Below are 27,767 nucleotides of genomic sequence, written 5' to 3'. Positions count from 1 at the left end.
CGGTGGTTGGCAAGAACGCATGGTGGCCATCACACCACAGAACTTTTACGTCCAAGTGACATTCAGTAAAGAAGACCGCTTGTCAATCGGATGTCCCGTTCCTAAGATATTAGCTTTTGAAGAGCGTCCCCACGGCCGGCCGGCCGGCCGCTCATACTCAGGATTTTCCCTTAATTCAGTATGAGACTCCGCTCGCTTCGCTCGCTCCGTAACCATACCCGGTGCCACTGACTGACCTAAAACTCGCACTCACGCACACACTGCACCCCGTGGTCGACCCGTCAGAAAGTCTCCGTCAGTCGGTACCGAAAACACGACGGCTGCAAATTGGCGGTGTATATTAGCTCTCGATGATGGCAGGCGGGCTGCGCTCACACGTCCACGTGATGTACACGAGTCTGAGCGAACGATGCACACGGCAACTGGGGGTGCAGGGCCGCCGCTACGGACAGGGAGGCCACCCAGGGCGTCAGGGTAGTGCAGCACTGCGAGAATCCAGGTCGAATACACATCAGCCGCATGGCTGCAGCGGACACAGGAATGACAACAAAATGACGGCGGGTATCTACGGATGATGGAGGATAATGACGGATGATGCCAGCTGGAGATGAGCAGTTTCGGCCGGAATGAGAGAATGACATCGACGATGGGTCTGGTCCATATCCGTTCTGTTTAACGAAGGCCAGCATTCTTCGGTTATCACCAAACAATGCCGAACCTCAATACTGGGAGCAGACAGGTTTTTGCACCAAATCGACACATTCCCTGCATCACGAGTGTCTTGCATATGATACAAATGTCTTCTGAGACGTACAAACTCTGCTTCAACAAAGGCATCGCATCCGAGTTGCCAGCACTGATTCGGAACACTCACTGCACAAGAGGCCGAGCTATGACTCGCCGGGCGGGTCACGTCGGTCCCAGCAGGGGCGGAGATCACGTCAGTCCATCTGGGTCGTCACCGCGCCACCGTCTGCTTCCTAAACTCGTTGAACTTCTCCAGGTACATCTGGATGGTATCGGTGGGGCTGAACGTGGCGTTCTGTCGGCTCTGTGGACAGGCAGAAACATGAACTCAACAGGCGCGACGTGACTGTATATGGTCAAAATGGCGACGATTAGTTCCAACACGGCAAAAATCAGCATCAATCACTCGTGCCACATTTCTGAACGGGTGACGCAGTGGCCCGTAGGGACACTAACCAGGAAATCAAACACAAAATGGAATACATATACAAACAGCGCTGCCGATCTAGGCTGACAAGCATAAACACATACAGCTGCTATCGCGAGAGCCAAGTATCCCCGTGAGATTATCTTAACTGGATTTCAAACAGTACAGCCCAGTTCAGGGGTGGTTTGGGATCTATGAATTACCAACACTAAACGATTCACTGGAAGCAATAATTCCAAGGAGATCCGAAACATCAAAGCGTATACAATGCACAACTTGGCCACCACCACGGCAGTGCAGCGGCTGAACAACGAATTGCGCATGGGTGGACGCGCAGCAATGCGAGTCAGTTGGCCCACAGAGCTCGAAGGTATTCTCCGGGACCGTCTGACATATGGTTTCTGCTGTGGTGATTTGTGGTCTCTGGTGAACAGCTGTCAGCCAAGCCGACCATATTGGGCGCGGAAACTGATGGCTAGTCTCATTTCAGTCTCGATAAGAACCATGTCGCTTAATAGTCGCATTTTTCATGACATGAAACGTAGAAAAACATCTGCTGCAACGAGACAAATCGCCTCGCAACAAAACAGATAGCAAACAGCGAGCGAATAAATATGTAGGGGAGACCCGGGAGGTATGGGCCCCCTGGAGGTATGGGCCATCGCAGTTTTGAAGAAGTGTTGCGTATTTTTACACATTTGACGGCGTTAACTGGTAGCAGCCATTTCGTTATACATCCCACGTGATTTTCAAAGCCTTCCTCAGTCTTCTTTGGCAATGAGCGGTGATAAAGCGTTTTTGTCCTCTTCGAGTAAAATACGGTACATACAGAAAATTCGTGATAAATTTGAACCAGGCTCGTTTTATGATGTCAGACCTTCGCTTATATAAAGTTTAAAGCATGCAAATTAAGACTGGATCGACAATATGAAGCTTTCTTGCAAGATTATGAGCTGAGATGCTACACACATTATGGCGTCCTAACCGGGAGGTTCGGGCCACCCACCCCCCGGTGATCCTAAATGAATAAAAAGATGCTTTCATTGAATGTCCTCGTCAATAAGTTTTATTTTTGTCGCGCAAGGTCGACAATTTAACTACAAATTTGATTCGAACAGAAAAATATTATTGATCTTAGTTCATGGTGCATGATTGTGTTTACCAAAATACATATGGGCCCAAGAGGCCTCCATGAAGCAAGCTGTTGGCCGCTTATGCGGTTCCTGGGCTCTAAGAGAGATCAAGGTATTATATCAAGGTACCAGCTACGAGTATTATTCTTATTGTCGAGAAAAGAATATGAAACATGGCACCGGCCCATACCTCCCGGGCCATGGCCCATACCTCCCGGTGTATTTTGATGGATCGAAAAAGCACATGATTTATTGAAAGTTATCTCGAGACAAAATAGTTGATCCCAGATGCCTAATATCAGGCACACGTTGCAGGCGAAAGGCAATTCCACGTACACAGAGTGAAAAACCGAGTCTAGCCACAGCCCACTGGAAGAAAATTGCCTTTTCACAAAACCGGCCCATACCTCCCGGGTCTCCCCTAATTGAATAATGCGGCGACGAGAAAGTGCATTCCTCTGTTTCATTGCTCTGATGACGAATTCTCCTGCACTTCCACGGGACGGGTACGAATTTATGACTCAGGTAGGCTGCCAATGAATGAGTTTGGAATACCAGACAACCAAATACCACAGAGCACACTGCATTATGAAATGATTGCAACGATGCAATGTCTCGCGTAAGTTAAATGCATCTGACAGAATAAGACACGAACGACAACACCTAACAAAACCTCCGAACATTTAGATAATAAAAACAACATTGTGACATTTTGATAACGAATGCCGTTAAAATCAAACCCATCCATTATTAAAAGTGTTTGTCGGCTCATCAGAGAACAAAAGCAGCCGCAAAAGATCAACCGGCGATTAGATGGCCATCGAACAAGACCCAAATGTTTTGACATGTTTGCTCTAAACGTCATACCGATGATAAATTATTGGTGCTGTGCGGGTTGGTATTCGTGGAGAGCAAGGCTTCCACACACTGAACAGGGCTTCAGCGAACACCGCTTGGAAACAGGAATGGTGGGCGTTGTCACCCGTTTTCACCGAATTCCACCGCAAAGACACCAGTGACAATTAAATTTTATTAAAAGAACGCCTGGGCCCTGGGTGTGACCAACTGCCAGGTCCAGGGCGCTCTGGTGCGCGTATGGTTTTTAAACTTCACACTTTTTTGCTGTGTATAGTGTACACTGTAGGCCATTCTCAGACTATGATAGCAAGAGTTCCTTAAAGCGGACGCCAAAAGACCAAAGCGTCATGTCGGCGATAAACGATCTAGGTTTCAACGTTTCTCTTGCAGTCAATCGTAAATTATTCCAAATACACGAACTAAACCGGGCCGGAATTCATAAAACTAAATATAAAAAACATTCATCTAAAAACTTTTTGTACCACTATAGGCTGCAGCCCCTCCCGTGACCTACAGTGAGCCCGACACTGACCACAGCCGCCGGGCCCATCCGGCCGTGAGTCACCGTCCGGCGACACATTCCTCCTGACCATCAGAGAACATACACAGAGCGGTGGAGCGGGCCATGATCCGACCCAGGGCGGCCGGCGCGCGGGCGCAGCAGACCGCCGCCGGACGCTCGACTGCCGCCCGGTCCCGCGGCGCGCGACACGCCTCCAGACGGCCGCCGCTTCCGGTCAGAGTTCGGGCCGGGATCTGTCCGCCGCCACCACTGCCAGACGGGCGGACGGGTGGATGGATGGCCGCCCACTTGGACAAAACATCGACAGAGTAGCAGAACCGCAGCCGAATCGCCGCTGTGAGAGCGTAAACTTGAATAGCGCACGGCGTGTTGAAATAAGGCCGTGGGTCGACCGGCCGGCCCTGGCAACTGTCTGATCTGAGGACACCACCCATCATACCCCCCCCCCCGCCTCCCTCCACGGTGGCGCTGAGACACGGCGACGGTGAGACACGGTGATGAGACACGGCTATGAGGCATGACTCCACGTAGAGCGGGCGTTTCTCTGCGAGTGAAGCTCGGCGGCGGCGGCGGCCGCGGTGACGAGGTGATGTCAGCCCGTGTCACCCGCCCGTGACCCGGGGGCTGCGCTGTCGTCAGGAATAGTCTGCCGCCGACCGCCGCGCCGCCAGCCACAAACAAACACACCTAACTCAGAGGGTAGGGTGACCACCGCAGACAGCCCGGATATCTTTCATGAAGCGGACCTCCGGTGGAGCGGCCGAGAGTCCAGAAAGAAAGAGGACACTGGACAGTGAACAGTGTACCGACTTTCTCCCGACCACTCGTGAGTCGACACACGCTCAACAATCATCCAAACTGGTACTTCAAAACTCGACTATCCATAGCAGAGAGTACTTCAAGTTTGAGAGTTCCCATTCAACAAGTGTTCTTCCACTAGAGACCCATTGTCGTCAAAGAGGCGTGGCCGGACGCTGTCACTGTCGGCGGGACAGAGGAGACAGGCGGCACGCGCGACAGACGAGAGCAGTGGCCACGCCACGAGGGGCGGACAGGCTGGCCACCTCCTGCCAACGCCCGCTCACTCGAGCGTTACCTGAGGGCCGCCTTTTTCGTCCCACTCCTGGCACACGGGCCGACTCGTATGAGTGTCGCGTGGCTGGCGCAAGGCAAGAGTGACCACTGACCAGTAAAGCCACCTGACTACATGAGGAGGGGCGACTGCAGTGAGTCACGGGTGATGACGGGATCCGCCGCGGCCTCCACCGCTGCGCTGGCGACTGACTGCCGAGTCGGATCATTAGTAAAACTGGGAGCCGACGCATTCCCGGCGGACCTCCCAGTCACCCGTCGCGGCTCGCGCGGCGCCGACAACCAATGACCTGTCCCGCTGCGCTGGCGAGACGCCTCACCCGACTCCGGGAAACGACCAAAAATACGCCCCCGGCAGACAGCGACCGTCCATCGTCGAGTACCTCTGTCGCCCGAGCGGCGGACAACACCATCGGCAGACAGTATATTACAGTCGAAAGGTCATACGCCATGCGCATCACTAATTGGGTGTTGTGTTTCCAAAACAGCCCTAAACGAGAAGGCAATGCTGGCTAATGAACGACGATCTTGGAGGCCAGACGCGCTCCGACCGGCGCCTTCGAGTCGCCGAGCGCACACCTGCTGTGCGGCGTACTCACAATCAGTGGCCGTATCGGCGCCTCATTAGAGATAGTGCCGCTGCGACGCGACCAACGGGCTGAGAGTCGCGGATAAACTAGGCTGAGAGTCGAGGATAAACTAGATGAGAGGAGTGGTTCTAGAAACCAGAAGCCGGGCGCGGCCCAAGCGGTAAAACCGTGTCGGTTTGAGTCGTCAACCAAGCGCCGGTTGGATTCGGTTAGTACGGTGCCCTGCGCGGCCGTCATGGGCGCAGCCATCCGTGAGAGGTCACTTAGGGCCATCTTCAGGCCGTGAGGGTCAAAGAATTGAGGCATGGTGACACGGTGGTGACATAAGCCCGCACATAAACGCACCCAACGGTGTTAGCTGACACTGGACAGTTTTGTAGCAGCAGCACTGAAATGTGTTAGGTGACACTGATGACATTGTCTGGCGACAGTGAGCTAAGTACCGTCTGGTGACACTAACATGTGCCATAGTTGCCCGATGAGTGGTGGCGCTTGTCAATAAATATCGCACCCTAGCTTGACTGGACAGATACACTTTCGTTCGGCGTCACTGGATTACTCATTGCACAGCACTGACACCATCACTTAGCAACAACGAACTTCAACCTCCCTCAGCAGTTCTGACGAACGTGTTCAGACACACAAACGTCAGTCAACTATCCGTCACCCAACCGACAACCATCCGTCAACCGCCTGACAACCGCCCGACAACCATCCATCCACCCTCCACACCGCCGCCCGTCCACCGGTATGCGACGATCCCCCGTCGCTAAGCAATGTCCGTTGGGTCCGATGGGCGGCGGCAAGATTGGCATGTGCAGTGTTTATCATCGATCCTCCTACTGAGCTGATGTTTGTTACCGGCACGATCAGACTGGACACTAGCCGGCGTTGATGGATCACTAACCGGTGCAGTTAGATCAGCTACAGCCAGCTGACGCAAATGATGACGCGTCCGGGGCAAATGCAGCCCCTGCGAGCCGCAATAATGAGCCCAGAGCGCCAAAATCCGGCCGTGATTGACCATCGAGACGAGCCAAATGGAACGCGAACTGACTGCTGCGTGGATTTGGTGATTAATGATAAATGCCCGGTCGGCGACAAGACCGATTAAGAGCGACGAGCGATTTAGGGCTGTTTGAAAAAACAACAACATTTGCACGAGGATTTGTAAAATATTTGTTAGGTCGTTATTTACGCCGCATATTATGCACATGAGACAATTAATTTGGCAAGGTACAGGTCTCGCGAGATTAAAGGAAGGGTGCCACCTTCCGAAATTTTTGTTCTATGAATCTATTTTACTTATTTGAATTTTTAGACGTGGTTAGCGCGTCCACAATATACAAAAAACCGAAACATTGCATTTAATACATTGGCCAAAAAAAAAGATCGTTGTTTATATCACCACTACAACTCAAGGTCGTTTGATGTGGCAGCTAGGACGGCTGGCATATCCTGTTGTCATGGCAACATATCATTCTGCCATTTGCATTGATGGCGCAACTGAGACAAAAAGATGAACAAATAAAAAGGAAGAAGATAACATGATTTGAACTAAGTTGTAGGTAACCAAGTAGGTAACTGTTGGCCATATTTGCCAACAGTTAAAGAACATCAAATAAGTCGAGTAAAGGTTTTTCCTTTACAATGCTTAAGAGATCTATGGAACCCTTCACCCTTCATGCAACTTACTAGAAAAACTTCCCAATTAAAATTTTAAAACTTAAGTGTATACCATAAAGAAAAAATATACCCTTTCAAAATGATAAAACATGCTTCAAAAGTATAACTTTTATACATACCTTTGCTGATTTCATGTTTTATAAAATACCCTTAACACGACGAGGAAATAGTGCTGAAGATTTTTGCCTGCCCGAATGCTGGCAGCAAAACTCGCAAATGATAACTTCACGTGCGGATTCAATGCTGACCGTCTCGAGCATAGGTAAGTGAAGCCGGTTTTTAGGTTCATGTGAGGCTAATCTTGTAAAAACTGCGTTGTGTCCAAAAGGTGGCACCCTTCCTTTAAGCGGTAGGTTTTGCACTTTTACATTTCCGGTTATATCTCAGAAACTAATCGATCTACGATGAAGCCATTTTACACGATCATGGCCGGCTTGTTACCCAACAAGTCGATCGCATCTTCAACACTTAAAAGCTTAAGACGACGAAGATATAGCCTGAAGTACACTAAATTTTCTAGGTGCAAAACCTACCGCTAAAACCCGCGAGACCTGTACTTGGGATAATTTGTCTTGCTTAGGGCAATGGTTCAGTAAATAACTAAATAAAGAATGCAGGGGACTGACAAACAGACACACTAAATACGTATACTTAGATCTCGAAAATGCCACGTCAAGCAAAATGAAAGGATTTAACCCTCTAGTGCCCCCGGTATCATGTCTGTAAGTCAATTTGCAGAAAATTCGCCTGCTAATCATAGAGGTGAAAATTGTTGAAAACCCTGCTGTATCAGAAGTGGTACGTCTTGGCAACCACCTGGTGGCAAAATTTTTAAGTAATGATTTATCAGTTTCCCACCAGGTGATTTTGAAGAGGGTCAGTTTGTCCTTTGCCGAAAATCAATTTGAGATTCAAGTGTAAATTTAAGCATTTAGAAAACAAAAAATTATTTATTTGGAAAGAAACTTGGTATACTGTGAGACAAATGTTCAACATATATCATAGTATGTTGCAAAACATCGCAACTTTTTCAGGGTCAAAGATATGGACCCCTATTTTTGGGGATACTAGATATGATACAGTGGGCATAGCACTCCAATATTTTCTATGAAATTTTCGCCGCTGCAACATACGGTGTGCCAATACCATAGTTTTCTCAGGTGATAAGCATTGCAATGGCCTGTGAGTCATTGCAAATGACGATGGTACAAGATGCATAAATTTGTGAAGTTCGCACCTCTTGCGCCAGATCACTCTATTTCGCTCCAGACTTAAAATGTCATAACGATTTGGTACGCTTATGCCGCCTCTCATCCTTGTCAATCTTCTAACATCTAGCTTTCTATGAGTGGCCTTACATGCCTCATACATCTCGACTTTTCTAACGCTCATAGGAATATGGTTTTGCAACTGTTTGACGATGACAATAGTGAACTTTTTGATCAGCAGGACACTAGCAGACCATATCTTCTAAAACCACGTTAGGAATGACATGCTATCGATGACAAGCTTGTTGATTTCAAGGAACGATCATCCGTGCGAGCATTTATACTCGTGAAACCAAAAATTGAGACTTGATGTTAGGGACAGGAGGATTCAGCGGTCTCTTGCACAATTTCGATATTCTAACAGGGGTTGTGGACGGGCTTATTTATGTCTTGTGGGTCTATGTGTTAGCTGGGCATGGCTGAAGACTTGCATTAGCAGCCAGCCAGCATTTTTCATTCATATTGGAGAACGACTCACAATTTGTTTGCGATTCAAATCTCCGTTCATCCCAGTAGTAAGAGATTGAATGTGGAGTGGAAAACTATATCGTCATCTTCAGAGGAAGCTGGCTAAACGGGCTCGCCATGAAGACAGACTCCGGACCGAAGGGCGTGGTTCCTTTGATTTCCTTTCTAAGAAGTAGGCAACCATGCACTGCTGCCAGGTTCCAGCAGGTGCCTGACACCTGGCAAGCATTTTCACTGCCAGGTATGTTATTTGTCATATATTGACATATACCGCCAACTGTGGTAGCTGAGTGCCACTGAACAAAAAGGATTTATAGGTACTAAAACATGGATTCTACTTTTGTACTGACCATAAGAATAAAAGTTAAAGTGCGGCATTGCGTAATGCGTATGCTTACCTCCATATGAGGGCAATGAATATTGTGCAAGTTCCTGCCGATCGGTGCACAGTTACCTGTACCTTTGTTGTCTGACACGTACAACGGTTATTGCACTGGTCAGTGCGCGGCTGTTTACTGACGCCGATGACATCAGGACCGCACGACCAGTCAAAGTACTAACTGACGATCAGGCTGAGAGTTTCAGTCACCCGAGATTGTCCGGCTATCATGAAGATAAACCAACATCGTCTTTGGCATTGATTCCGGTCCGTCGGCAGGCTGTCCAGCATTTTGCATCAGAACTGCTTCACTTCAACCTGCACTTACCGCGAGCCAACTGTAATGTCTTCATTTCTATATCAAGCATGCATAACGCATCTACGTTTGAGAAGCATGGCCCACATGTCTGAATTATGAAAAAATTGCAAAGTGCAACGCGCTGTATCGTGGAAATTGAAGGAATAGAAGGCACTCGTAAATAGATGCCTATGATAAGCGTTGTTCCCTAAGCACCGACTGAAAGGGCATTTTTATACAAGAAGGCTGCCAATGAAATATTAAGAAAATGTTCTGATAAAAAGTGCACCGTAAAGTATGCCTTGTTGGCATTTTACACATTTTAACTGCCACTTTTATCACTGAAATTTTTAATAATATATATTTTCTCATCTATGTCTTCACTTCCTTCTGTGTGGTCTGATACCACTAAAAAATTACCAAGTGGAATGCCCAATGTATCATATTTGATACAAAATTTATTTCCGAAATTTGAACTGCGAAAAAATATTTGACTCCAGATTTCGAACAAGGGACCCAAAGTGAATCATATGTCACAAGGTACTAATTTTAGGGACCGTGGAACTATGTGTGGGCATTAGAGGGTTAAGAATAATCATGTAACTTATAAATATTTTGCCTAGGTACTTAAAAACGCTATGCGCTGCGTTAGCTATTATAGAATATTTTTTTCTTATTGAGAATTACGCCTGAGAAAAAAAAAAGTTTAATACCCTTCCACTGTCAGTGACCTTTTCATGATACGGAAAGTCCAATGCGTAGGTGGCAACGGAAAACTACGTACTGACAACACATAAACAAACCTCGTAATCACACCTCTAAACGAGCTGATCATACGGAGCGACGGCGGCCCGTCTCACGGACAGACCTAATTGGCCCAAAAGCTGCCGTCAATTACACCCAGCTCCATGTAAACAGACGGCTTACACACGTGGTGGTATCTGATACTGGTGTCTGCAGCGTGTCAGCGGCAAAGGGAGCCGATTTAACCGGCCTGGGTCATGTGGGTGCCGACACTGGCGGTGACGAGCGTCACAGGCTCGAGCTCGTGGGTCGAACGGCGACGCTATGGCCAGCTGCAAGAGTAGCTACTAGCTAGTGGGTGGGAGATGGGGTGTGCGCTTACCTGAATGTAGGGAGGCAGTGTGGAGGGCACTGTGCTGCCCAGGAACGACTGCATGAACTCCCAGACCATTTCCCAGCAGAGGGCGGGCACCACGCAGGCCAGGTAACACACCTGAGGGTGATGGGCGGGCGTTAGATATCGAGATGGTGACTGAATGATGATGAGAAGTGTGCCTTTGATGGAAGAAAAGGCAGACTGGAAGGCAAGACACAGCGGAAGACATGTGCGACAAAGCGCTCTTACCAGGTCAGGTCACTTCTCGTAAGAACAAACACGGGATATCGTACCGTATTGTTGAATTCGCTAGCATCGCACGCAGCCCATAAAGTAAAACATAAAAAGTAGACGCGACGCTTGTCTAAAAAAAGTCTAAACCTGCATCGTTACTCCACCAAACATCCATCCGCCCTCACCTCAACTAGGATGCCCTTGAAGCTGCCGGACATGGTAACACTACCCAACTTGACCACAAAGTCGCCCATCTCGTATCGATTTCCCTTGGACTCGATACGCGTCTGCTTCTTGTTGGATGTGTAGAGGACGGCCATTTTGGGCAGCAGCGCGTCCAGCAGGGTGTCTGCCACCAGCACCGGCTGCTTGGCGCCGCCCTCGAGGATGGCGAACACGCTGGCTGGTTCCTCCGTGTTGTGTAGCACGTTCAGGACTCGCTGAGAGTTGCCCGGCACTGCAACGCAGGGAGGAAGGCGTCAGGAGGGTAGTGAGATGTTGAGGGTGAGATTGTGTGAGGGCGGATGAAGCAGGGAGGTTTTTGGAGTGTGGGGAAGAGCGTCAAAGAATGTGTGAGGTGGCTTATGATAGGGGCGATGGGTGTTATTGCAGACTCGACGCAAGCATGCTGTGGTAAGGACACTACGTAGTCGAATGTAGCCAGAGCAAGGATGAGAAGAGGATGACAGTACTGAAAAAATTAACTTGAAAAAAAAAACATTACGAAGACTACGGGACATGACCTCTGCGGACCAATTATAAATAGTTTGCCTTGTATGGTGCATGGATGGAAATTTTCATTCGATTATTCATTTTAGCGTTTAACCTCAATATCTCAGCCCCGCTTGGAGCGGACGGTGCGCTGACATGGTAGGGGCCAAGACACTAGACAGTAGAGTTGCAAAATTTCCCTACCGCACTACCGGCATGCCGGTAATTTTTCACTACCGCAGGCTTATTTGTGGTATCTGGCATGTCTTGCCGGTAGCATGCCGGTATTTTTGATTTTGTGCAAAAAGAAAATTATCAGCAAATGTCCTGTCCAGTCTTCAAAAACACATTTCAGTAATTCAAGTCCTTTTCATCCTCACCTTTTTGATGAATGTAATAGTTTTTTGTAGGCAATACTTCTTTGATTACAGGTGATATTTTAACAGTTATAGACTGGAATTGAGTTTCAAAGTTGTGGGTATTTGTGGGGCCAACTCAGCCAAAATCAGCCTGCTTGTATTTGTGGTTGGACAATGGATGGCTGTTGGGTGGAGGGGTACTGAAACTGCCAAAATGTGGCATCTCTTGCAGGGGTAAGCTAGAATCAAGAATGTAGGTTTTTTAGTATGCCGGTAATTTGGCGGTTTTTTTTGCTTGGGGCGTGGTAGCATGCCGGTATCCCAGAAAATTTTTATGGGGCGGGGCGGTGCCGGTAGCAGCCTTTGGGGAAAACTTTGCAACTCTACTAGACAGACTCTGAGACAATCCATATCATATCGACTTAGACACTAGACAGACTCCAATAAAGTTGTAGCTACCAGCCGGATCCATTGCGACAATCTGTTCCAGGCCAAACCGGATCGAATCGATACAGGATAATATTGCGAATAAATAAACAGCGGAGGAAACAGAGACCATTCAGAGATTGTGGGAGCGGGCAGGACTGCTGGTAGAACTCTAAGCTAAGTAACCAGGAAGCGGAGCATCGCTTCGTGATCAGCTACCGCCAAAGATACTACTGCACACAGTGCACGGCTTACAGTCAGTTTCACTGTCAGACGTCAGTCAGTTTTAGCAACAGCTTAGACCCAGCTTCACAGTCGTCAGTTTTAGCAAATACCTAAACTGTTTGTTTGCCACAGTTCAAAGCCGCACGCTGTAGAGATTCGGTGCGATACAAACGGATGTCTATTCAGCATCACGCACCATCGACCGAAAAATCGGCTCGCTGCGGTCTCCAAAGGCCAAAATAGTGACCGCTCTGCACTGCGGCCTTGGCTCCACAATGTGCTAGAGTCGAGAGCGGCGTGTATCGCCGAGGTTGGCGCCGCGGGTTCGTTTACGGCGCTGGGATCAAGGCGGCGAGGTCCGGCCGGTTGTCTCGGCGCCGTCATCCCCAGTCGACCCTGCACCCGTGAGCGGCTCCAGACGCCCTGTTTTGCGAGCAGGTCGGCCCAAGCTGCGTTTAAACAAATATCTGTGCCCGGCAATAATACCAATTATGAGCGTTTGACGTCAAATACCGCTTCCGGTTGGCAAGGCCCAGTGCTGATTAGAAAACTGCTGAGATGAGCAACAGAGGAAAGGATTAAATTGGTAGATTGCATCAGACAGACCGGTTTCGGACAGTTTATTTAAAGCGAGATCTGGCATTCATGACCAGTCAATTCGGAGAAGGGCAGACGTTCAGAATGGCTTATTGCAATAATGGCATTGACAGCAACACGACACACCGTTCCTTACATCCCATTCAAGGAAAACGTGGGCCTCGTGATCACAATCGATAAAAACATACGTTGAGCTTTTCAACCACCGTTCACATAATATGTGAGCGACCTGGATTGCCGCCACAAGAGCTGAAAACACGTCTTTTCGAATCGTGCGAATCTTCAAGTGCAAACACGAGTTGGGACTGACGGTAGATACACCCAAACATGCTAATCAAACGGAATAATTTCAGCATCTCATCGCTGAAATCAAGTATAGGTAGGGAAATTACCTTCCAGGCAATGATGGGTACCATTCTGATTGTAAAAAGTAAGCACCGAATTCAAGTAGGATATCATCCTCCGTTGTTTTGTACTAATAAAGTCTTCTTAATGCTGTTGTAGTGTGTACGTATGCCTACCAAACACTACATCCGCTGTAACACAGACCACAATCAACGCTCCATTGCAATATAAACCATTTACCATCCTACACACAATGCTAAGGGTCATGGCCGGCAGTAGCGTTCGACGGCCATGCATGGCGTCACTGATGATCAGTGACAAAGTGAGAGTGATCAATGACTCCAGAACAAAGGAGAATTGTCACTTCTGGCCACCGGTTAGCAGCTCTGCGATTGCTATCGAAGCTGTTGGCTGATAAGTTGTCACGGACGGCTGGACGTGGCGAGTGGGTGAGCCACCATATTGGGAGGTCACGCGTCGCCAAAACGCTGCTCACAGACCAACGTGCAGGCCCGGGCTACAGTGATCGATCGATCGCCGGATGCTTCAAATTCAATGAATAACAAAATGGATACGCATGGCTGTTTTTTCTAAAGAAGATTAGTGCTTTGAAATAAAAACATTAATAAAGTCAGCTTATACTTATACTATACGTACAGCTCATAAAATAGCAATGAAAATCCACGGCCAGTCAGTAAAATATGTCTGATTTGCATAGAGTCATAATTCCATCACCCGGAAGTCGTGGCCAGTTGGCTGTGTTCTTGGACACATTGGGACTGCAAGACAAATTGTTAGGGCACTGACATGTAAACGTTTTAGCAGCTTAGGAAATAAGAACTATGGTGGCTATAGATTCGTGGGATGTTTTTGCCACTCTTCAGCTTATCTTTACTATCAAATTAGGATAGTACCTAATTTGTAGTATGACTGAATCGCTCCAAAATTTACAAAAAAACAAGAGAGCTTTAACAAACAGCGTCGCCATTCCCTCCTGTTTTGTGTTACCCTAATCCAAAAAGGTCATTGACACGGTAGGTACATACTTCAGCACGCGCCTCACGAATGTCCATTATCTGTCGCTCAAAAACACCGATAGTCTCCAAACATATCATGAGCAGACACAGCTAGCTAAAGGGCTTGTGGCTATAAGTAAGAGCTCGACGCCGGTGGGCGAACAGTAGCAACCAAAACCCTCCAATCCCGAAAACTGGTTTCCAGCCGCGAACACATATTCGGCCCATGTCGTCAGCATGCAGACATGCTGAAAATGTGCACATTTACGTATCCTAGCCCGAGGCAGCACTTGCGCCATCGCTTCATGGAACATGTTGACAATCCGCTTGTATCAGAGCCCGAGTTCATACCCTGTCATTCTATCCCAGCTGGACCAGAGCACTACATCACGGTAAATATGCGGCGAGCAACGCCCTGTTGATAAGAAAAATAAACGGACGCAGAAATGCGGACAAGGTAAAATGTTGGTGTCTCTTAAAATAAAACCGCTTTTATGGCTCGAGTCGGTGCTTTTGTATAAGCCAAAGAATTCATCTTTTTACTAGCAAAGCAAAAACTGGCCAAAAACTCCATTTAAAACCGCCAGATCACACCAGACAGCTAAAAGACTGGCACGAACTGCTCGCGAGTAAGCATCTCTTATGTGAAGAGCCGCGAGTTCCTTTCATCGCCAAACACCATCAGCGTTACGGCACCTCGGAAAAACCTCCCGAGAACACAGGGTTTCTTTGTAAGCCGCCAATCCGGCGGAAAACTGAGCGCAAGGCCATTGGGCGGCTTTGTCCAAGCACGTGCCGTCAAAACAGGGTGACAAAAACGGCCGATCGCCTAAAGTCGGCCCGATGAAGCGGTATCACGCAGGCTGTCCCCAAACACCGGGCGCTTGAGGACGACAGAGAGTGGGTGGACAACGTGCCGTTGGGACTGCCGCAGCTCACGGTGACGTCACACCGGCTGGACGTGACGTTACAGAATAAGACGTGACGTCCGGGCGGCAGATGAAAATAGCATTGCCATCGCGACATCTTGTAGTAAACCAGTGGATGGATATGCTCTCGCAAGTCGCATTTTTACTGCGATTATAAAATCAGTCACAAGAATAAATTAACCCGCGCCCTGCTGGGGGGGGGGGGGGGTGTTTGAACACCCCCCTTGTGGTTTTTCGCGAATTTCTCCGCGCCGCCGTTTTTGGTACACCTTATCATACATCAATTCTACACATGTTGTGAAAATTTCAGACCAAGGTCATTCAAGGTCAGGTCACCAGGTCACTTGAAGTGACCTCACCTCATAAAAAGTTTCAATGTCTGTCATAGCTACACCGAGTGACCGATCGCTTTGAAACTTTCAGCGATTGCTAAGAGCAATAGCATGTACAAAATGTATCTCTCAGAATTTTGATATCGATGACCTAAGTTCAGGTCAATTTTGCGACCTCCCCATTATAAGTCAATGGGAGAAAATTGAAATGCGCCTCTTTTGGACGAAAGACATTATAAACACTCCCAAACACCGAATTACAAGTGGTTTAGACACACTGAGCATGAAAATGGTGTCCGTGACCCTTGTTTATGCCCTGAGGTCATCTTAGGTCACGAATGGTATCTAACAGTTTTTCGCAAATAACTTTTGATAGAGGCATGCTAAAGCGATGAAAACGCCTTAGATGTGTTCAGCTAGACGTACGGATCGACTGATTTGCAACATGACCCTTTCCGGTCAGGTCATGACCTTGACCTGAGGTCAAATTTTCAAGTTGACCTTTCAAGGTCAAGTTAAAGTTCATTCGATGCGTCTTGACGAGAGGAACACGATGCTGGTAAAAGTAAGCTCGTACAAGGCTTGGGTCAAAAGTTATTGCAGAAAAACTGTTTGCGAAAAAAAATCGGCTATTTTTGCAGTTTTTGCCCCCTGCAGGCAAAACCGTTGACGGTAGGTCAAATCTGAGAGAATTACTCAGAAAGGGCGTTAATAGGGCTATCGAATGCGCTTTTCCGCGGCGCTGTAGCTCTATTGGTTCCCGAGTTATGCGTTGGCTTCTTCGAAATTTTCGACATTCGACCTGGAAATCGGCGAAATTTTGCCTTCAATGACCTCTGGTGACCTGACCTTTGACCTGAGCAAAAAATTGACCGAAGTGATTTCGTCATTATTTTTGACGCTCTTTCGAACGCCGCCTTCCGCGTATCGCTACGTGGCCCAGGAGCCGAGTTACAATTGGGGGTGTTCAAACACCCCCCCCCCCCCCCCCCCCAGCAGGGCGTGGAAATCCAGGACGTCCAAATCTCACCAAATCTCAATCTCCAAATCTCTCCAAATCTCAAAACTAATAGCTGGGCGCGGGTTAAGCACTTCCGATTTCTCCAAGCGACTATCCAAATTTCACTGCACATGCTAGTAAACGGTAACACGGCCAACAATGGAAAGGAGCTCGCTAAAGTCTCTCAAAGGTCCCCGTCCTTGCTGCGTAACCCAGTTGGCGCTGCGACAGAATCCATCGACCCTGCTGCGTGTGGTAATCTATGGCCCCGAGGCGCGTTCATCCCAGCCGCCTCTCAATGAGATTGTGCGGGGGGACGGAGAACGGGCGGGGGGGGGGGGGGGGAGAAATGGGTGGAGATGGGCTAACAGAGAGTGATGTCGTCGTACCCCGAGGGCGTGAGATTTGGAGGAAAATGAGAGGCTTTGGCCAAGGCCGATGGGCAAGACAGATAGGAGAGAGATAATAGCTAGATGGATGTTAATGGACGAATAAAAGACAATGTCTGAAAATATCTGGTGACCAGAGGAACAAGCCATGGGCGGCGGAACGGGGAGGGCACCGGGGCACCGTGCCCCCCTTTGATTTTGGCATTTCAACATTAGCCCTATGGGCGTGGCATGGAAAGAATGGGACCAAAAGTCGGCAGTGACCCCCCCCCCCCCTTAATTGAGTGTGTTCCGCCGCTACTGGAACAAGCCAAAACATATTGAGCAGCAAGACCACAATCATCGAGCTTGCACTGTGCATATTTACCTCCTAATACCAACCACACTCCTCCAAAAACAGTACCCACAACGACTGATCTATGGTGGTAACATTTTAGCCATGGAACATCTTGTCAGATGAAAACCAGCGGGTGCTGCCATCATTCTAAACGGTGGTAACACTGAATGATTTCCGGAAAAAATACGCTTCACAAAAGAACGTAGGAGAAAAGTACGTACGCAAATAGTCGCACGCAAAAATTCGTAGGCGATAGAGTGCTTAACGACAAAAATACGTATCGCTGGAAAAACACCATCTAACGTGAACTGACCTAGCCTGACCTAACCCCAGGCCCAAACAAGCCTAACTAACCTAACCTAGTCCAACCAACCTAGCCCAATCGAACCCAGCCTAACCTAACTTAATCAAGTTAATCTATACTTGTGTCCATTCGACTTTATACCTTACGCCATAGACCACCATATAATATATATCCCACTATTACTATCACTAATGTGCTTACCCACATTAGCGATACGTATTTTTCCTACGCTCTTTTGCTGACATATAGTACATCTGCCACACGTACTTTTGAGATACGTACTTTTGCTCGCAGCGCAGCACAAATTAGATTTTATGCACGATGGGACATTCAGTCGGATGAAGACCATCACGTGCTGCCATCTACAACTCTGTCTCTGTAGCCCACCACCAGCTGTCGCTAGAGATTACGAAAGCCGTAGGCTTCCGTTACCGAAACCCCTAACCACTCCAAAGCAAAGCATTCCGGAGAGAATGTCCTCTAGCAGGCCACAGCTACCATACGCACTTGTACACATGCAGGCTGTACTTACACAGCGACGGGGCGGAGAAGTAGGTCTCGCAGTCGACCACGAACTGGCCCGAGACGCGCGCGCCCAGCGCCGTGATCCTCTTGTGGAGCACATCCAGCGTCTGGGGCCCCGTGAGACCCTCGATCAGGGGAAACGTCTGCAGCCTGTGGATGGAAGGATGGGCGCATTAGCGATCCATAAGCTGAGGCATTAGCATAGAGTCTTACATGCTCCTTTTATGCCTGTGGATGAAGTGGGCCTACTGAGATGGATGGTTATTGGTTAATACTGCACATTTTGACAAGTGGGGTATGTGAAAGGTTGGTTCTGGCAGTGCCAAAATGAGGTGAATGAAAATTCTATTTATGAATGTTTTTATCAGCTCCTGTCGTCATTTGTACATCCTTGAATCTGGGATATGATAAAACAGTCACTCTTTTCTTGATTTCTTGCATCTATACCATGTTCCTGTGATAGCAAAAAATCCATTGCTTTGAATTTTAAACAGCGAGCAAACATACCAGAATTGACTGTCTGCCAATCAGGCAATATTAATTCTTCTTCACATGTTTGCACTTTGCAGTCTCTTTTGGCACAAGATACAGTTCTGAATCCTAATTATGGGCGAGAGACAGCAATTTCATAAGCTACCACACAAAGGTATTTTTCAAGCAGTCAGTACCTACCATAGACATATTCAATGTAAATATTTTGGGAATGGTATATTGTGTTGGCTAATGATCTCCTTAACTGAGAGCATGAGAGCTGAATTTAAGATTTTGGAAATAATATGTTACCAAATACCAAGGTGGTGAATGATGAGAATACGAGATAAACCTTGAGGCCACAGCAACGTGACAGTATTTAAATGAGACAAAGCAAAAGTTGAGAAGCTTATGGGGTGTTCCGTTCCATGCTATTATATCCATCTTGTACCAATAATCGAATGGGCAATACTTTGAGAATGGGCACTAACGCACCCATAAATTGAGCTTAAACATGAGCAACAACAGAAAACATGTTTGACTTTCACAATAGCACTTCCCTTAAATACTAGCAAACTCTAGAAAAACATCATTATGATATAATTAAATTAGAGCACAGACAATAAAACCATTTAGCTCACATGGATACAAAATATTAAGAATTCCCTCCTCATAGAGAAAATTGAAAAAGAAAGGAACATTACCTAACACCGCTCGATGCTATACTATGCTAAGTAATGTTGATGTATAAACGTAAAAATACTTACGTGGAAAATCCCATTATGATCATACACTCAAAAACTATAGTTTCGAATAAGATAGCATTTATTCAGAAACGCTCCAGAACGATTTCAGAAACGCTTTCAATTCAAATTTGCGACTTTTCATCTTTCTCATCTTGCTTTTCATCCTGCATCAGTCGAAAATATATGACCGGCATTAGAGTGTTCAGCTGTAAACGTTGTTGACCGCTTATGCCAATCTTCCATTCAGTTGCTGCCTTACGATCTGTAAGTGAGCACAAAAATATTGGCTGTTGAACAGATTATTTCATGGCAGATGCGCCACATCTGTACAGCTAGTCAAACACCATATTTAGAGAGATTGCTACCATATATTCAAATAAAACCTCCGCTGTCTAAAAGCTCCCATTCAATATTTTTTTTCAATTTCTCCCAGTTTTCTCCCAATTTCTTCTTTTTTTCAATTTCAAAGCTCCCATTCAATTTCGATTTTGACATTTTTTCACAAACGGCCAGCGCATTACTCGTGGACTCAAGTTATCTTCAACATCGTGACAAAGCATTTGATGGCCTTTTCCAAGCTCTTTCGTTTCTGACTGACGACTGTCGACGAATAGTCGACGCACGAGCTGCGAGCGAGGAGTTCACTAGAAAGGTTCCTAAACGCTTCTGGTCTATATCCCATTCCCAATTCCCTTACTTCGTAAACAAGTAAGAGTTCATGTCCTAAAATTTGTTCGTTTATCTTCTGTCGTCAAGAAAGACTTCGATAGATTAGGCACCAACGTACCGAAAGGTTTTGACCTAAAAAGATCACGCTGAAAATTCGACTCAGGTCAAGATCACGACCTAAAGGAAAAGGCTATGTAGGTATGCTGCACAATCGATGCGTGCTGCTGATATCACGAATGCACGGTCCCTTCGCTCGGCAACGTGTTCATCGAAAGTTTGTCAAAAAAGCTGCTGGTGACCTCTTTTGACCTAACAAGACCTTTCGAGTGACCGCTAACCGTCTGCTCTGTACCACTACCCACAATTACCATTATATGTATAGGTACGGGGGAGATGTCAAATTAACCCTATTCCTGGCGGGCTCCGCCGGGACAAGAAACTGGCGGGGGGCCGATTCGGCCCCCCCCCCTGAGATCTCGAGAACGAAGCAAGATAGCGACAAACGGTAAACGGCATCGGATACGCACGGTCAAGATCTACAATTTTTACAAAGGTCATTTTCAGGTCAGGTCAAAGATGACGTCACAGGGGTCGAAAAAGTCAAAATGGCGGCGCTAGATATGGAGAGAGTTTTTCTCGAATAACTTTCGAATTAGTCAAGATAGGAACAAACTAAGGGCATCATCGTGATCCTCTCGTCAATCCGCATCGAATGATATATATGTTGACCTCGCAAGGTCAAGGTCAAATGTTGACCTCAGGTCACGTGACCTCGAGGTCATCATGTATATCATTCGATGCGTCTTGACGAGCTGAACACAATGAGACCATCCACGCGTCTGTATCTTGTTCCTGTACGGGGTTATTGGCCAAAAACCTTTGGTGACCTTTGATGACGTCACATGACCTCACAGCTGCCCAACAGCAAAACAGACCTCAAGGTAGTGAAGGTTGATCGTATATGAAGTCATGTATGGTATATGGGGCCATTCCGACCCGTTTTAGTGGTAAAAACAGGGAGTTGATTTTTCCCCCATTGACTTATAATGGGGAGGTCGCGAAACTGACCCAGGGGCGGATCCAGAAAATCTCCAAGGGAGGGGCCATTAGAAACCAGGAGGCCCCCCCCCCATAATCCCACCTGTTGGAGGCCCCATCTTCCCACTTGTTGGCCCCCCCCCCAAAAAAAACTGCGTCTATTGAGCTTATCTAGCTGTTCAGGCAACATCTCAACATCTGTGCAGGCTTGGAGGCCCTCTGTGCAGGTTAGGAGGCCCTGTAAAAGTGGTCATCTCTGTGAGTATAAGAGACCTCCAAGTTATGAAAAGCTTTACCAATCTTCTAACAAAGAAGTCTTCTCAGCAGGCGGATCCAGGGGGGGGCCACCGGGGCCATGGCCCCCCCCTCAAAAGCCTGAAAGGGGGGTCCAACATATCTTTTGGCCCCCCCCAAAACGCTTGGAGAAAAATTAATGTGAGAAGGTTGCGTAGTAGATACCTACTAGAATCAGCAGCGTGATTCAAAAGCGTAGAGAAAGTCAGGGGCGCGGGAACTACTTTCAGACTGGGGGAGCACACCATAATAGAGATCAACCTAGGGTCCCCCCAAATCTAGTTTTCTCACCGGTTTTAGGCCACTTATTTTTCATCCCTTGGCTTTTTCAACAAAAAAAAAGAAACAGTTGCAAAAAAGGACGGTATTCCGTCTGAAAGTTGTGGGGGCACCGCCCCCACTGGCGGATCCAGGGGGGCCACCGGGGCCATGGCCCCCCAAAAGCCTGAAAGAGGGGGCCAACATATCTTTTGGCCCCCCAAAACGCTTGAAGAAAAATTAATGTGAGAAGGTTGCGTAGTAGATACAATAATCAGCAGCGTGATTCAATAGCGTAGAGAAAGTCAGGGGCGCGGGAACTACTTTCAGACTGGGGGAGCACACCATAATAGAGATCAACCTAGGGTCCCCCCAAATCTAGTTTTCTCACCGGTTTTAGGCCACTTATTTTTCATCCCTTGGCTTTTTCAACAACAAAAAAAAGAAAGAAAACAATTGCAAAAAAGGACGGTATTCCGTTTGAAAGTTGTGGGGGCACCGCCCCCACTGGCGGATTCAAGGGGGCCACCGGGGCCATGGGCCCAAAAAGCTTGAAAGAGGGGGCCAATAATCTTTTGGACCCCCAAAACGCTCGAAGAAAAATTAATGTGAGAAGGTTGTGTAAAAGATACTTACTAGAATCAGCAGCGTGATTCAATAGCGTAGAGAAACCCAGGGGCGCGGGAACTACCTACTTTTAGACGGGGGGGGGGGGAGGTCACACCATGATAGAGATCAACCTAGGATCCCCCAAATATAGTTTTGTCGCCGGTTTTAGGCCACTTATTTTTCATCCCTTGGCTTTTTCAACAAAAAAAGAAAACATTTGCAAAAAGGAGCGGTATTCTGTCTGAAAGTTGTGGGGGCACCGCCCGCACGGCCCCAGAGTTGGGGGGGGGGGGGCAAGCTGCCACCACTGCCCCCTCCCCCCGGTTCCCGCGCCTATGGAGAAACTACCGGGTTTACTAGCTTCCTTCCTAAAGTGTCGTCATGTCTTATCGTCACCCGAGAAGGTCTTATTGCATAAATATCGATTGAGCTGTCAAGTTAACAAACTTGCTGTGGCAGCCTGACCTGACATGACCCGGCAACTTTTCATTCACGGAATATGCGCAATAAATTTTTTAGGAAAACTCACTGAGTTTTCGTTGAAAAAAAACTTGTTTTGTTTCGTAATTGTACAAGAAGCATATGAGGGACCTTTTTGTCCCTTCCTGCGAAACGGTAAAAGACTTATTTCGGTCACAGCTCAGGCCAATCTCTAAGGGTCAGTCGGGTCACTTATTTCTTAAAAGGGTCCTTACGGCATCCAAGGACTAATTCCGGCTTTTGAGTGCGTCACATCAGCATTTGATGCTACGACAGATGTCGAAATCTGAATATATGTTACAGGCCGTATGAAAATTCGGTCCGTTTGCAAACGGCCTGGCCCAGTCAGGCCATATGAAACTACCTGAAAACACCGGCCGTTTGCAAACTATGACCTGAAATATCAGACCGTTTGAAAACGACCTAGTTAGTTTCGGCCTAGCGGATCCAGGGGGGCCACGGGGTCATGCCCCCAAGCCTGAAAGGGGAACAACATATATTTTTTGTCCCCAAAAACACTTAAGAAAAATGAATGTGAGAAGGGCGTAGTAGGTAGAGAGAAAATACCGTATCATTAAAAATCTGTGAGCTTGATAAAAGTGTTGGTCTTGTCTTCACCCAAGAAGTTCTTATTGCACACTTTAACCATGGATGAAAGAACTTTCATCCCCTGGTTCTCCTTCATCCATGCTTTAACTCTCGATCGACGTGTGAGGTTATCGTGTAAGGTATCATGAAGCCGATCGCGACGAAACTTTAGTACCCTCATGGTGACAAAGTCTGAAAATTTCATGACCCTGACCCAAGTGAACTTTGACTTGTGGCCTATTTCTCGAGACTATGTTTGGCCATGTTGGAGGCCATGTTTGGCCGGAATAGCGATTCGGCGTATGTCGGCTCACATTATCCGCGCTTTCATAGTCTTTTCGTGGTTTAAAACGCTCAAACATGTGATATGATGTTGCTCCCACGCATTAGGGCGGATGCCAATGTCACCTTACGGTCAAGTCAGGTCATTGACCTTTGATGACCTCGGTGCACTTTTCCGAGTTTAACATGTTTCTAGGATAGTTTCGTTTAGCTGATTTTGAATTTAGCATTTTGCAGCCATTTGAACATTTACGAAGTAGTTTTGATGCCTTCGTATCATGTTACGTAGCTGCCAGTGCCTAGTGGACACCTGCTATACGGACGCCCATAAGTACCCCTACTGGTTGATCTGACCTGACCTGCCCCGACATGGTCTAAACGCATGAAGACATTATCTATGATCCAAACTAACATGAAATTTGTGATCAGCACAAAAAAACGTATTACAGCCTTACTTTAGGAGGTTCTGACAGGTCCTGATTTTTCCGTCTTTTGGGTCTGTGACCTGACCTGGGCGGTGTTTCACGGCACGCTGCCAACGCTGATGGCACTTTTGGTTTCAATGGAGACATCAACAAGCCTATACCCACAACACTACCGAAGGCTGACCTTAGCTCGCGGAATGCGCTGTCAGCGGCTGTCAGCACGACCGTGAAACACCGCCCTGGAAGGTCAACCAATGACCAAGGACCTTAAAATCGGGTATCATCGGCTTCGTCTCGTCACTCACGGGCAACACGCCTGTTTTTTTTTTCCGCGAGCTCTAGCTTAATCAGGGGCCGAACGGTTGGGGGTCCAACCGACACCTCCCAGCCCGCGAAGGCTGCGCCACGCACCGACCCGGAGCGGGCTAATTGGTCGACAAAAGCAATTTGAAGTGTTTTCAAAGTAATATTTAGGCTCGGGTTGGGTGGGCTACCATTTCTATATTTTATTTTTTATTTTTAGTTTTAAAAAAATATCGTTTCAGGGCTGTGACGAAAAAATAAGTGGCCTAAATCCGATGAGAAAACAGGATTTGGGGGTACCCTAGGTTTGGTTACTTGCAGGAGTTGGCCCCCCCCCAAAACGCAAGTCTGGATCCGCCAGTGTCTCAGCTAGTCTTCTAAGAAATAACTAAGTGGGTAGGTTAAAAAAAAACTCATCGGATTTCGGCCACTTTATTTTCAGGAGGCCCCCTTTTCAGCTTTTTAACTTTTTAACTTTTTATTTTATTTTTGAAAAAAAATCGGCCAAGGGGGGGGCCATGGCCCCCATGGCCCCCTCCTTGTATCCGCGCCTGAACTGACCTGACCTTAGGTCACCGATATCAAAATTCCGAGATATACAAATTGCACATACTGGTACCCTAACTAAAGCCTGAAGAGAAGAAATTGATCGGTCAAAAACTCTAGCTCTGGCGTGATTGCAAACTTTTCTGAGGTAGGGTCACCAAACCGCCTCTGGTGACCTGACCTGAGGTCAGATCAACTCAAAATTTTCAGACATGTTGCGTAGAAGCCTTTTAGGAAAAGTCAGAAAATTTTAGCTTCCTAGCTCAACGCGTTTGGGAGAAATAACCAAAAAACCTCAGGGGGGGGGGCTCCTGAAGCCCCCCCCCGCCAGGAATAGGGTTAAACACGAACGGAAAATCATTTACCGTAACTACCTACGATAAAATCATGCAGCCGCAGGTAAAAGCAAGGTAATACACCTGGTGAAACATTTACCACAGATACATACCTACATCAAATATAATGTTTATTGTGATGCGATCATATATATGCACATACACAGCGAATGACGATGACATTGATGACTTAATGAGTTTTAGTTTACTTCTGAGAAGACATGCGAAAACGATATCTTATGAGCTTTTAAACTCCCAAGATAATTGTGCTCCCATCGATGGCTTTCTCACAGTTGGGTCTGTTTCCGAATTCCGTGGCTCAACTAACACGGGAGGTTGCCGGCATCGACTTGCCGCGCATCATCAGAACAGTAGAACTGCTTGCCGGATAGACAGAAGAACGTGTCCGGTTTGCAGACGAGGTCGCGGCAGCCGGGTCTGCCGTTCTGCACGGCGCACACCGGGGCCTGGGGAGGACAGTGGATGTCGGCGCAGGGGTCCGGGTAGGCGGGCGCCACGCACCGGCTGCCCGGCTGTCCCGCCACCGGACAGCAGAGCAGGTCGCCCTCACACGAGCTGTCCAGCCTGCACGAGGGCCCCAGCTTGGTGAGCGCCCAGGCCAAGTAGGTCGGCGCCGGACAGAAGCCCGGCTTCGGTTTGCCGGCCAGCACACATTCCGCCTTGAAGAAGCAGCTGGGTCTGTCGGTACAGCTGGGTCGCAGGTTCTCCGTCACACGGCAAACAGTGCCCGGGGCACACCGGACCGCGGCGCACGTGTTGCGCGTGCAGACCGGCTGAGGGTGGCACGGCGGTCGGATGCAGATGACTGTCTGCAGGACACACACCTCGCCCAGCGAGCAGCGGACGTGCGCGCAGCTCGGCGGCCGCGCGGCCGGCGGCGGCTTCGGGTGCGGGTGCGGCGTGTTCACACACTCGTACTGTGTCTGATGTGAGCCGTAGTACGAGTACGAACCGTAACCGTGGGAAACCCTCCGGGGTCGGCACGTCTGGCCGTACCGACAGGGAGGGCTGCAGCGATTGGCAGAGCCTGACGGAAGGGGCAATGCGGAATGTTACACCGGTCATGGTAGATAATCATGAATGTATAATGAAATTGGTGACTAAAAAGAAAGTATACCTGGTTTGCTGACTTGTTGAACAAGGAAATAATGTTCATAATAGTGATAGATAGCAATCAAACGGTGAAGCTCTATACCAAAATATTCAACTGCAACTAATAAAAGTAAGCTGCCAACACTCCGAAAAAAATCCGTGGCTTAGGAGATGGGAGTCGATAGAACTTACCGCCGGCAGACAGGGGAGCAGCACAGCTCAGGAGCGCTGCAGCGCTCAGCAGGAGATAGCCCGCCCCCATCGTGAGCGGGTGGCCGGCGTCGGACGAGAACTGAACGAAGTTGGGAGACGGGGCCGAGCTATATGCGACAGGCACACAAGGACGACTGCTGCGGCATCTGCACTAATCGGCACCCGTGGCAAGGGATTAGTCCAGCCGCGTGAGCTTCATATCGCAGCGGTTTGGCATTTGTGAAGAGTTATTAGAAATAGCACTGTCATATCAAGAAAAGTGGCGTTTGACATCCGCGCGCGTGGGAAACATAATTCTCCGAAAGGTTTTCTTATTTCCAATAATGTCTCAGATTTCGCTCCCTCGTGTTTTGCCGAGTAAAATTAAATGCAAACTTTTGTAACGTTAAGTTTTCTTCTTATGCAAAGAAAAGATATGTCGGCATGTCATGACACAATAAGTAGGTAATATATAGGTATGAAACACATGATGAGTTTTGTAGACACCGGATGAAAACGTTGTTACCCTCATTTTACCAAAAAGGACCCGTAGATCACTTATGTTTACTTTTTGAGAGCATTCACATATTTATTAATTGCCTAAAATGGACCGACCACGTGTGCTAGCGGATGAGAGATGACTGCTCCTGATATCATTTTCGGCGCTGGTGGTGGGAACTGGGAGCCCTGGCGAGCTTTGGAGTCGGCTGATCTCATACGAGCTTAAGAAGGTAATAGAACACTGTTAGGAGGGTTGGGTGTTTTGCTACATGTAGTAAAACACCCAACCCTCCTAACAGTGTTCTATTACCTTCTTCCTGGTGTTCATTTGGAAGCGCGAGTAATTTAAGCGGGGAAGGGACTAAATTAACTTTCCTCAAGTGCTCAGATATGTACTGTGCAATTACACCGCTAACGTTGTTAATATTTTTCTGTGTGTACGGACTTAGATGATATTACGATATTGTCGTACGAATGATTGCACATGATCATGTCGAATATAGTCTTCAATCGCAAAAAAGGCGCGTACAATTAGAGCATACCTACAATCTTACACCATGACCATCGTTTCGTCGGCTTTCAAAGGACAAGACACACAC

At 47.7% G+C, this 27,767-nt stretch overlaps 2 protein-coding genes across 2 annotated transcripts; both read right to left on the bottom strand.

Annotated features, from left to right (window-relative positions):
* Positions 1-321: 321 nt before the first annotated feature.
* On the bottom strand, positions 322-19,802 carry LOC122374518 (mediator of RNA polymerase II transcription subunit 20-like). Its single transcript, XM_043353314.1, has 5 exons — positions 19,557-19,802; positions 18,326-18,468; positions 11,009-11,280; positions 10,596-10,706; positions 322-1,051 (listed from the first exon to the last, which is right to left on the bottom strand). The coding sequence occupies exons 1-5, from the start codon at positions 19,577-19,579 to the stop codon at positions 959-961; spliced, it is 642 nt and encodes a 213-aa protein (XP_043209249.1). The 5' UTR covers positions 19,580-19,802; the 3' UTR covers positions 322-958.
* Positions 19,803-25,685: 5,883 nt separating this feature from the next.
* LOC122374517 (keratin-associated protein 4-12-like) lies at positions 25,686-26,737 on the bottom strand. The gene is made up of 2 exons (XM_043353313.1): positions 26,668-26,737; positions 25,686-26,410 (listed from the first exon to the last, which is right to left on the bottom strand). The coding sequence occupies exons 1-2, from the start codon at positions 26,735-26,737 to the stop codon at positions 25,686-25,688; spliced, it is 795 nt and encodes a 264-aa protein (XP_043209248.1).
* Positions 26,738-27,767: the final 1,030 nt, after the last annotated feature.

Source organism: Amphibalanus amphitrite, unplaced genomic scaffold (genome assembly GCF_019059575.1).
Source record: "Amphibalanus amphitrite isolate SeventyFive unplaced genomic scaffold, NRLGWU_Aamphi_draft 001667F_arrow, whole genome shotgun sequence".
Classification (NCBI taxonomy): domain Eukaryota; kingdom Metazoa; phylum Arthropoda; class Thecostraca; order Balanomorpha; family Balanidae; genus Amphibalanus; species Amphibalanus amphitrite.
The sequence above is the reverse complement of the archived record's forward strand: the minus strand, read 5'-3'. Positions and strand labels throughout refer to the sequence as shown.